Here is a 12,037-nt window from a genome sequence, read left to right on the forward strand (position 1 = left end):
ACTCTATCAAGCAACCAAGAAAAGGCCCGTGATTTGAATATTCTAAATAAATAAAACAAAACATGGAAACTAACTCTGTTTCAGAAGGAAGATAAAACAAGTTCTTCATTTTCTGTTTTCATCCTACATATTTCATTAAGTTTCTTGCATTTGGTCTTTTTGAGGATAGAAGAGGACTCTTTTTCCGGTAGCTTCGCATTGGTTTGCTCTAGAATGTTTGGCCTCGAGCATGGCAATAAATCCAAACATCTTCAATTCAGTTCCAAGTACTTTCTATTGTCTCATACCGATCCTTGAGACTACCCTGTAGTATAAGAATATTGTTTAACAAAACAAACTATTAAATAATCTGCATGGTGATCAATGTATTTACAAACATGTTAATCAATCAACATAAATATATATATATATACGCTCATTAAATCTAAATATCCACTTACATGCTTTTCGAAGTGCACAGGAAGCAGCCCAGGGGCCACAGTATCAATCCAACTTCCGAATCTTCTATTAGAAATCTGGCTACCCTGTATGATTTTATCATATCAAAAACATTAGTACTTTAAACTTTATAACCATTAAATCCAAATGCAGGGCTGTGTTCCGAATGTGACTGTTTTTACTTAATTGTCAGTATTGGTGTGAAGAACTGTATCTGTTGACTTCGTTCTGCAGAAATCCTGCTGAGTTGGGGTGTGAGTATTTGGATCGATCTAGGGTGGTCTGCCCATTTCGGAGGTTATACCAAGTAAACCACTTTCCAAGAATCAGCAAACCAGGTCAGTTGCATTATCCACAATTTGCAACTGAATTGCTGCATCTTGACTTGAACTTGCCTTGAGCAGGCGTCAAGACACAACATTGCCATCATAATGCAACCTAGGATGTTAAGATAGTTTAATCTATCACTTTCCGAAAGGTTCAGTTGGGTGTATGCAAAGCCAAATTTTATCAACGGACTTTTATCATGTGTTGCACCTAATAATTCAGAGCTTTGTTAACCAGAGATGCTGATACTGATACTGATATTATGTGACAGGTACATCAAGACCTCCCCAATTGACTATTTGTGATCATAATCTGAATAACGAAAGTGTAATGATCCCTAACAGACAATCATCAGGCCATTCATCGGACTCTAGTTATCGTAGCATTTCGGTAGTGTGCTTTGTGATTTATCTTAGTGTAAAAACTAATTGCATGGAGGAAAGTTGTGGGCTTGGTTGTTCAGGCAGGAAGTGATGCATCTTATAGTGACAATCATGGAATTCAAGAATGTACATTAGCGTAGTTGTTTTCTTTTTGCTATGTTAACAGAGTGTTATTCAACAGTAACGAGTTAAGAAACAACTTGTAACATTGTTTTTTAAAAAATTTCAGTAATACTTGGAATCAATTCGATGACTGATGTTTGATGTCTCTAAACAATTACCTCTCCTATGGTTCATGATGTATGTATTTATGGTCATAGAATGAATCTCTAGTCTGGAAATTTTGGGAGCGCTATGCCAGGAAAAAAAATTAAGATAAAAATCATTAAATGAGTCAATTGCTAATATACCTGTGCAATATCGTTGACGTGCTCGTATGTATGTCTCAAGAGTCTGATGAGATCTACTGGCTTTTTTGTATCATAGTTTGTAATTACAGGCCTTCCACCTGCATCTTTCACTTTCCCAGCACGTGCATCATAAAAGTGTGTACGGATGCAATCTGGAGCAGTAGCTTCTGTAACGAAATGTTCCCAGTCAGAAATTGGGGCTGCCACTGATTCCACCCAAGTTCGGCCATTGTAATTTTACAATTTTTACCCATGGATCCCCGTAGGTTGTATCTTATTGCGACCAAGTTATCAACTTTTTCTTGTGGGTCCATGAAATTTGGATGGGCAAGAAGGTGTCTCCATTTCTTTTCATCCATCATTTTCTTACAATAAGAACTAAAAACACTAAAAGTAAATTAGTGATATGAGTCATACGGCAATCATAGACAATAGATGGTTAAAACAATTAATAGTAATATACGTAATGAAAGATACACAACAAAATTCATTTATTTATACGTTATAGATAGACAAATTTCTACCTGTTTCCGCGTAAGCATTTCAGAAATGAATTGATATTTGGCCCCATCCTGCCTGGGATAAACCCCTTGATTGACTCAATAAGTTCTGCTAAAGATTCAAATCCTGTGTCCTGAGACTCATCGTCTGAAACCAGCAACATAAGGTGTGAGTAACTTTTTATTACTATTTTGTAACACAACAAAAGTACAATGCTGATTTCTGGGTTTACAAATGTTTTTTATTCAAGAGAGAAATATCATGAACAGATAACTAAGAATTAACTAAAATTGTGGGTACAGTTTTATTCGGGCAGTATGGTTTCGTATGCAATTAGCTCATGCGGTCAGGCAAGGATAGACAGCTGGATTTCTGTCTGGTTTGGTCTCTATACCTCATCCCCAATAGACAACATGGAATTTCCAGAACTAGGAGCTGCGGTATGCTAAAAGCAAGGTGCCAAAATTGCTTTCAACACATAAAGCCGAACCCTACAACCACCATTAACCTCATAAAGAACTGATGAATTTTAGCTTTTTGGGACTCTCATAGGTTTGATGGAGTTTTATATTGTTGGAACTCTCATACTCATGGTGGAGCAAGACTAAACTCACTGAAACTCTCTGATCTATTGATGTGCTTGCTCACGTTGTTACAGATGGACTCACTGCCTTTTTATAGGCTTTGTTTACCGACCATATAATTCTCTAGATTTTTCTTGACTAAACTAGTTACACTTTCTTCTTTTCACACTACAATAACCGACTCATTTTTATCTCTAGTTTTCTCTAGATATTTCTTTTAGAGCCGACTCATTCCATCTTGTTCACACTTATTCATTACAAGATTTTACTAAACAGTAAAAGTAACTCTAGATTACGAATTAGTTCCAACAAGAACCAACTTACTCGATTACAGAACCTCAACACTAACCAATTACCTCTACGAAATCCAACTTGGCAACAAATAAATGACCTTCAGTTAACATTTCCCATCAAGCGTGCTGCCATGTAATTGTATGTTGTATACAAAGATACTTTGGATATAGATGGTATTGGAATTATGGTTGTCAATGAGATGGGAAAAATTACATGAGTGTGGGGATCAAGCTCAGCGCAACAAACTATACAGGAGTGATGGTTAAAATTCTTGCAGCTTTCGCCATGGCAAGAACCAGGAGTACCGGTCAATGTAAGGTGGAGCTAGAATATAAAAATATCAAGGTTCAATGTAGTCGACAACTAAAGAATCTGGACAGGTTGTCTGAAAATGCTCTTCTCAATCAATCAAGGGAGCTTTGATCTTATTTTAGAAATGTTATTTCATTCCAAGTGGATGGAGGAACATGGGATAACTTTCATTATAATGTTGTCAAGTTTGTAAACTTGAAAGATGCGAGGTTCTCTGAAACTTCTAACTAGGCTGTTTGATCTAAGTTCCTTCTCCAAAAAAAGAAAATAGAAAAAAAAACCTTGCAGTGTGTACCTGTCCAAATTTCGCAATCCTTTAGCTCGGGATACCTATAATTCTTGTCGTACTCATGGAACACGATCTTCTCAGCATCTATTCTTTTAATATATAAGCCTTGCTCTTTAAAACCCACTAATGAATCCGTCACTCTTCTGCAATATTGGTATCAAAGTTTAATACAAACACTAACTAACATTTTCTAGTCAAAAGTTTACATGGCAAAAAAAACAACCAGTTTTACACAATCAAATAACTAAATTACTCACAGTATAATTGCAACCAACATTTGACCCATTTCCATTTTGCTAGGCAACTTGCTACAGAGGGTTTCCACCCATAATTGATCAGTGCTGAAGCTACTAAGAACGTCTTTCAAACAAGTAGTCCACCCTGCGTGCATGCATGGTCGAGTACCATTGCTAGGCATCAAATTCTTAAGTATACCACTGTAGCTAATACAGTGCGGCATCTTATTCCCAAGTATGAGGCCTAAACTTTGGCGGTAATCACCATCTTCCGCCAACTTCCAAGGTATCTGGTTGTATACACTACTCTTAGTGCGATAATGCAGTTCTTTCACCTAACCAAACAGAAAGACAATTGATATTAGCATTAATAACATCACCTATCATTACTTCAAATGCTTAAGTGATCTAAAGTGACACATGTCCTAAGTAAACACACCAAAACTAGGGGGAATGGTGGTGCAACATTACTTTTTAACATGCTTTCAGGCTCTTTATATTTGACGGGTTTTTTACGAAACTTAGCAACAGATGAGATATAGCAGACTCAGGGTAAGAATGAATCCTCCAAAACAAATTTACCCAAGAATGCTAATTTTTCAAACTTAAATATATAATTCCAAAACCCGGTTGGCAGACCTGATTCCAATCAACCCTATGCATCTTACGAACACCGTTTCTGCTTTGCCAGAGAAAATCTTTTTTGCACTTGTTCAAAAACTCAGCTACATCAACAAAAAGTTTCAAAACAGACGTAACATGACTCGTGATTGGTACTGAAGCAGCTTTAAGTAAGGTAGTACCACCAGAAAAGTCTTAGGATTTAGCTTTTCAGCCATGCATTCTTTTTAATAGCTTATCAGCAAGGTCAGAGACCATGCCTCAGTGAACAGGCACCTCTAAATATTTTCTAGGAGCACTTAACTTTAAAGTACTCAGTAAAGTTCCTTATAAGGCTCTTATGCACATTAGAAGTTAACATGAGAGTGAATTTAGCATGACTAATATACAAATGAGTGGATAATAAGTTGACAGTAAGCAAATAATACCCCATACTACTGTTACACTTGCATAATATTCATTGTGTATATTCCATTTATAATATATCGAATGAGTTAGACCATAGTCACCCATACATGTGCAACCCAGACATGGCAAAACAATATAAAACGCATGGGTATCGAAAATTTACCTTAGTTTTGTCCTTTTGATTCCCCAGATTTCTTGAGTAGAAAGGAAAAAAAAATGTAAGGTGATTCTTTTCTAGCAAAATTGACTAAGTCCATTAATATAATAAGTAAGGTAAGAGAATACTTACAGAGGGGAAACCGTTGATAATCTGGAATTACCCAACACGTCAAAAATCGCACCTTTAAGAAACGAGATCACTCCATGCTGAACTGAATACATAAAACAGTTGAGTTTCCCCATTTTACATGCATACATTGCACATAAAACACTAGGCTCCACAAAACAGATATGTATCTTCTCTCCAGTTTTTGGAGGAATAGGTAATTCTATACCTTTAGACCACTTGTCACCTTTCAAATCATACAACCATATCTGATCCTCTAACACGGATATCATAATGTTACCAACAAAACAGGGCTCAAAATAATGAGGACTTTTTGAGAACATCAAATTCGAAGAAGATCCATTAATCCATTTATTTGATGCGGTACAATATGTATAATAATGTGGTCTCTCAGTCCATATTTATAGCTCATCTTTTTTCATGTGGTAAGCAAATGAAGATACCGATGAATTCGCTGGTAATCCATGAATCACACCAACTGCTATACTTAAATATCCTCCTTTAGACAAAGCAAAATGTTCTCCAGATGTAATACTTCCATTACCTCCTATAAGACAACTACCCCCAAGTTTTGAAGCAAACGAAATATGATCACAGCGAGCAAATTCAAGATCACGGGATGTTGACCATTCCTTCTTTAGAATATCATATGACAAGTTTTGTTTTTTTGCTATGCCATCTTTATCAGCACCACCATGACAGTGTAGAATATAAGTATTTGAAATCATGGAAGTAGATACACCAGATAGATTTGAGTTATCAAAGCTTGCGACATCTTCTATCAATAGACTTCTATTCACCCCTCTTACAATACTATACCACTTCCTCTCTGATCTAGATGTATCCCATAGTGAAAGGATTACCAAGGGTTTGTTATTAAATGATGTACCCCCAACGATTTCAAAAGCTCTTGATCATCATCCTCTCCAATATCCTACAAAAAAACCAATGCAAGGTTAAAAAGTGTCAATGACATTGCGTTTATCACTATCAACAATCAAATGTAATAATATTCAGTGATAAAGGGATAGACAAAGTAACTTACTTGATTGCCAGTCTGAGTACCAGAAGACGTACCAGCACCTGAAACAATTCAAAGCATCAAAGAATGAATCATTAATTCCATCGGAAGAATGTTCCGACGTTTAACAACACCAACACCAACAAATTAACCTAAGCTCCTTCAAGCTAGACATAACATCTGTTAGTCTGCAAAAGTGTTTGAAAGGCACATAAACCAAAGGCTTCATCACACTTGAATGTGATTAGGGAGTTCTTAAATTTCTCGGTAGCAAAATAAATAGCCTATATATCAAAAGATTTTTCTCCAAAATTACTAAACAAAAACCCTAGAAACTATAATCGAAAGAAGAAGAAAAAAAACCTAGAAATTTTGAGAATACGAGAGAGAGAGAGAATGCTTACCCTCAGAATTTCTCCCCTTTTTCTTTCCCATCTCTAATCTACGAAAAGACCAGTTAACACTGAGAATATCAAACCCGTAATAGAAAGGGAATAAGCTTTCTATAGTAAGTGAAGAGAATTTCTTTTAGTATGTTCTTTTCTTTACTCTTTAGGAAGTTCTCTCTTTCTAAAAGATTTCTTCACGGGTAGAGCCGAAAAGGAAATTCGCTTTCTATAAGGTTTCCATACACGAGCCGAAAGAGTTTCATTATTATTATTATTTTCCTTTAAAAATTAAACCTCTCTTCAACGCGGGAAAATGGTTATATATCCACCCATAATATGTTTATAATATAAACTCACATGTAAGTAATGAGATATTGACATTAATATTAAAAAAATAAAAAACACCGATTAAAATTAGTTTAGGTGCTCGATTTTTTTTTTGGAGTAGAGTCACACTTCTTCCATATGGAGAGACGGACTTCCACAAGCTTATCTCACGTTTATGAGAAAATTAATCCGGCAAACAATGGTAAATGATGATTTTATGATAAAAGGCAAAATGATCATTTTCACGCATAAGGGCAAAAAGATCATCTAAGAAATCATCTGACGTAGCTTAAGATTGACTCTCTATCCTAGACAACACTTGAACTTTGAGAGGGCTTGGTGCAATTACCAAGACAAATTAATAGACTTAGGTTCGAGATGGTGTTGAGCCTCTCGCTAACCTTCCCGAGCCTCGCTGCCCTTGCCGAGGATTTTCTCCCTAATAAGTGTTTCGTTATTGGATTTTAAAAATTAAGCCTCCCTTTAACGCGGGAAAATAGTTATATATCCACCACCCATGCGTGAGTAATGAGATATTCACATTAACACTATTAACAAAATGAAAACACCAATTGAAATTAGCTACAGTGCTCGATTTTTTTTTTGGAGTGGAGTCGCATTTCCTCCGTCTAAAGATACGAACTTCCAAAGACTTATCTCAGGTTCATGAGAAAATTAGTCTGGCTAACAGTAGTACATGATGAGTTAATGATAAAGGGAAAAATGATCAGTTTTCACGGATAAGGGCAACACAATCATCTTAGAAATCATCTGACTTAGCTCAAAACAACACTTGAAATTTGAGGGGGCGTGGTGCAATTTCCAAGACAAATGAATATACTTAGGTTCGAGATGGGAGTTGAGCCTCGCTAACCTCTGTTGAGCCTCGCCGACCTTGCTGAGGGTTTTTCCCTTAAATGAGTGTTTCGTTACTGGATTCAAGAATTTAAACCTCCCTTCAACGCGGGAAAATGGTTGTATATCCACCCATATATGTCTATAACATGAACCCACGCATAAGTAATGAGATATTCACGTTATCACTATTAAAAAATGAAAGCACCAGTTGAACTTAACTAAAGTATTCGAAACTTATTTGGAGTAAAGTCACATTTTCTCCATCTAGAGATACGAACTTCCATAAGATTATCTCGGGTTCATGAGAAAATTAATTTCACAAATAGTTGTCAATGATGATTTTATGATAAAGGACAAAATGATCATTTTCAAGGATAAGAGAAAAACGGCGATCTTAGAAACCAACTGACTTAGCTATAGATTGACTATCTTTCCAACAACACTTGGACTTTGAGGGGGGTTGATTTCAAGACAAACAAATAGACTTAGATTCAAGATGAGTGTTGAGGCTTGCTAACCTTGTTGGGATCGCTTCCGCTGCTGAGCCTCGTTTCCCTTGCTGAGGGTTATTTCTCTTAAATGAGTGTTTCTTTATTAGAATCAAAAAATTAAACCTCCCTTCAACGTGGAAAAATGGTTATATATCCATCCATGTGTGTCTATAATATGAACCCACGCGTAAGTAATGACATATTCACATTAAAATTATCACAAAATAAAAACACCAATTGAACTTAACTAAAAGTATTCGAAACTTATTTGGAGTAGAGTCATATTCCCTCCTTCTAGAGATTCGGACTTCCACGGGCTTGTTGCAGGTTCATGAGAATACTTAATCTTGAAAACAATTGTAAATGATAATTTTATGATAAAGTGCAAAATGATCATTTTCATGGATAAGGGAAAAATAGTAGTCTTAGAAATCATCTAACTTAGTTGGATTGACTATCCATCCAAGACAATACTTGAACTTTGAGGAGGTGCTGAAAAAGCGGGGGTCTAACAACCACACCCAATATTTCGTTTGGCAATCTGAGAGGACTTACTCCAATATACTTTCAAGAGAATCAACTAGACAGTCAGACTCAATCTTATAGAAAAGTATATCAAAGAGTGATATCTCTATTTCTCAATTTAATTTGCAATCAACAAATAGGAATTTGCAAGCTCGATTGAATATAGGAGAAATAACTTGAACGATACCAAAGACCAATGTTCAAGTGTCAGTCAATTTATATCAACAACCAATGGTCGGATTATCTAATTAATTGATCTTAACGCCTGTGATATTTCAATTATATGACAAAATATAATGCGAAAAACAAATAACACAGACACCAGAATTTTGTTAACGAGGAAAACCGCAAATGCAGAAAAACCCTGGGACCTAGTCCAGATTTGAAAATCACACTGTATTAAGCCGCTATAGACACCAATGAACTTCGGACTGGACTGTAGTTGAACCCTAATCCATCTCACACTGATTCAAGGTACAGTTGTGTTCCTTACGTCTATGATCCCAGCAGGATACTACGCACTTGATTCCTTTAGATGGTCTCACCCACAACCAAGAGTTGATACGAACCAAAGTTGAAGACTTCATAAACAAATCTGTTACACACGGAAAAGTCTATTGGAATAGATAAATTTGTCTCCCACATAAATACTTATCAGTTTTGTTCTGTCTTTTGATAAATCAAAGTGAACAGGAACATGAACCAATTGATAACCCGAACTTATATTCCCGAAGAACATCCTAGTATTATCAATCACCTCAAAATAAACTTAATCGTATGGTAGCGAAACAAGATATTGTGGAATCACAAACGATGAGACGAAGATGTATGTAACTACTTTTAATTTTACCTATTGGAGATAAATCTCAAGCAAATCTTAGCAAAGATAATACTCAATCACGATAGTAAAAGTAAGATCAGAACAAGAAACTACAGGGGAAAATAGTTGGGTCTGGCTTCACAATCCCAATGAAGTTTTCAAGTCGTTAACCTACAGGGTTTCGTGAAAAACCTAAGGTTAAAGGAGAATCGACTCTAACTTATGCAACTAGTATCACACAGAAGGTGTGGGGATTAGGTTTCCCAGTTGCTAGAGTTCTCCTTTATATAGTTTTCAAATCAGGGTTCACAATCTAAGTTACCTTGGTAACAAAGCATTCAATATTCATCGTTACATGAAAATCTGATTAGATTCAAGCTAATATCTTTGAAATGTTAGATCGAACTTAGCTTGTTATACACAAATGAAATGTACCTTCATTTAGGTTTATGTAAATATACCTAAACGTGTACACCATGTTGGCTCAACTGTAGTTAACCGAGGTTAGGTATATGAACACTTTCATATCAACCTTATTCATCTTAACTATAACTAGTTCAAATGACTCAAATAAAACTAGTTAAAGAGTTGTTCAATTGTTATATTCTCATAAAGTATACAAGAACACAATTGAAGCAAAATTGGTTTGATTCACTCGAATTAATTCATGAACATTATTGCCACGGTTTGCAAAGAATGCATTCCTTAATATATATATATATATATATATATATATATATATATATATATATATATGTGTGTATTAATTCATGAGCAAACTAATTCTAGAACTTTAACCACTCAAGTATGCAAACGGGTACGCATACTTAAGTAGACGGTCTGAGTTTGGGTTTGCCAGTATGCGAACGGGGACGCATACCTTAGTACACTTCCAAAACCCGCCAAAAATTCTCGGACCTATATCTTACGCAAGTATGCGTACCGGTATGTGTACTTAGTACACGAAATTTCACAAGAACTTGTAATATTCGGAGGATAATTTTTTTTTGTAAAGTCCCGAATGTACGATGGCCCAAAAATCAGAATTTGGGAAAAACTGATACTTTTCAAATTTTGAACTTGCAATAATCGGAAGTAAACTTAGTTACCCAAACTTCCGAATGTACAACACAAATCATTGTCATTTATCTGCTCTTCTTTACTTTACGACCGTGACTACCTCCCAGTCCTGCACGACCACGGGTTTGAGCACCTTCAGTTGGAGCACCTTCAGCGCTCGATGAAGCTCGAGTTCTTTTTACCGTCTTTGATACTGCCACCTTGGGCGGATGCCTCTTCGTGACTTTCTCCCCAAACTGGGCTTGATTATTAGCAACGACTGTCGCCTCTTCTTCTACTGCACTGTTAGCAGTTATCTTCCAGAGAAGATGGCCCCCGCAAAGAGTGGCTGCTCTGCATGTTACCAATCGACTAGGAAAAGGAGAACAACCTGGTGGCGGGGAGATTTGAGCAACACTTGTAACACTCTTTCTCCATGATCTAGTACCCAAAGTAAAGACCATACTTATAAAGTACTCCTCAATGTCTTTGGAAGTAAAAATGATTACAACCTTGTATTCGTCTGTTGATGAATCAAAACCAAAACCATGACATAAATATTGGCATTCCCCTCAATCCTTAGGATACGTATAGGGGAGAGAAAGTATTTCCCTCCTGATAGGGTTGATGATATTCACAAAATTACGACCAGACCCTTTTTTACGAACTAGTGTAATACAAGCAAACCCATTACAGTAACCTACTAGTTCAGCTCTGCTTTGGTTTTCTACGTTCATTAATAATCTAAATTTGTAATCACTGTCTAGACTGAAAAAAGAAGCTCCTCCTTTAGAAGTCCATACATTAAGTAAATTGAAGACTAGATTTAACTTACGATTTTTGTTGTGAGCAAAGTGAGTCTTAGCAAACTGTGCATCATTTGAAATTGAATTGCACCATAACTTACTGATGCAGCTGTATTGAGCTAGAGTCCGAAAAGGTAATCTGGTGAGAATGTTTTCTATTACTAGTTCCTCAGGAAGATATGGCGACGCAGCAGCAACATCAATATTCATCTCCTCAGGAAGATATGGCAACGCAGCAGCATCAATATTCATCTCTTCAGGAAGATAGTTGGTATAACAACGTATCACATCCTTTGGTTATCCGTGAAATCAAATCCAACACTACTGCGGCGGGTTCAAGTTATAATTGTATCATCAAAGACAAACCAGCTGGTTATGATAGACTGGTGCGTGTTCTTATATTTTTGTTCATTTTATATTACTCCTATAAATCTTAGGTAATTACCGTTTGATGTTATTTCATTACGTATAAAAAACAGGTGAATATGTTCAACCGTGTTTCCAAAATGTTAACTGCATGCCTGAAGAACGGAGATCCCATGCCATCTGAGAAGATCAAAGAGGCTAGAGACCTATTTGATAATATGGATAACGAAGATTATGCGGCCTAGACTTCAAAATTTGGAAAAAATATCAAGATCATGTGGGTCTA

At 36.1% G+C, this 12,037-nt stretch overlaps 2 protein-coding genes and 1 long non-coding RNA gene across 3 annotated transcripts; all 3 read right to left on the reverse strand.

Moving 5' to 3' along the window:
- LOC113335379 lies at nucleotides 1–5,247 on the reverse strand. Its single transcript, XM_026581441.1, has 8 exons — nucleotides 5,093–5,247; nucleotides 4,967–4,997; nucleotides 3,796–4,109; nucleotides 3,545–3,681; nucleotides 2,083–2,206; nucleotides 1,559–1,945; nucleotides 441–524; nucleotides 1–304 (listed from the first exon to the last, which is right to left on the reverse strand). The coding sequence occupies exons 1-6, from the start codon at nucleotides 5,218–5,220 to the stop codon at nucleotides 1,666–1,668; spliced, it is 1,014 nt and encodes a 337-aa protein (XP_026437226.1). The 5' UTR covers nucleotides 5,221–5,247; the 3' UTR covers nucleotides 1–304; nucleotides 441–524; nucleotides 1,559–1,665.
- Nucleotides 5,248–5,977: 730 nt separating this feature from the next.
- LOC113335380 lies at nucleotides 5,978–6,622 on the reverse strand. The gene is made up of 3 exons (XR_003353306.1): nucleotides 6,515–6,622; nucleotides 6,135–6,172; nucleotides 5,978–6,023 (listed from the first exon to the last, which is right to left on the reverse strand). It is a non-coding gene; the product is annotated as an uncharacterized LOC113335380 (long non-coding RNA).
- Nucleotides 6,623–11,151: 4,529 nt separating this feature from the next.
- On the reverse strand, nucleotides 11,152–11,637 carry LOC113335378 (F-box protein At1g52495-like). The gene has a single exon (XM_026581440.1). The coding sequence runs from the start codon at nucleotides 11,635–11,637 to the stop codon at nucleotides 11,152–11,154; it is 486 nt and encodes a 161-aa protein (XP_026437225.1).
- Between the last annotated feature and the right edge of the window lie 400 nt (nucleotides 11,638–12,037).

This window comes from Papaver somniferum, unplaced genomic scaffold (assembly GCF_003573695.1).
Source record: "Papaver somniferum cultivar HN1 unplaced genomic scaffold, ASM357369v1 unplaced-scaffold_141, whole genome shotgun sequence".
Classification (NCBI taxonomy): domain Eukaryota; kingdom Viridiplantae; phylum Streptophyta; class Magnoliopsida; order Ranunculales; family Papaveraceae; genus Papaver; species Papaver somniferum.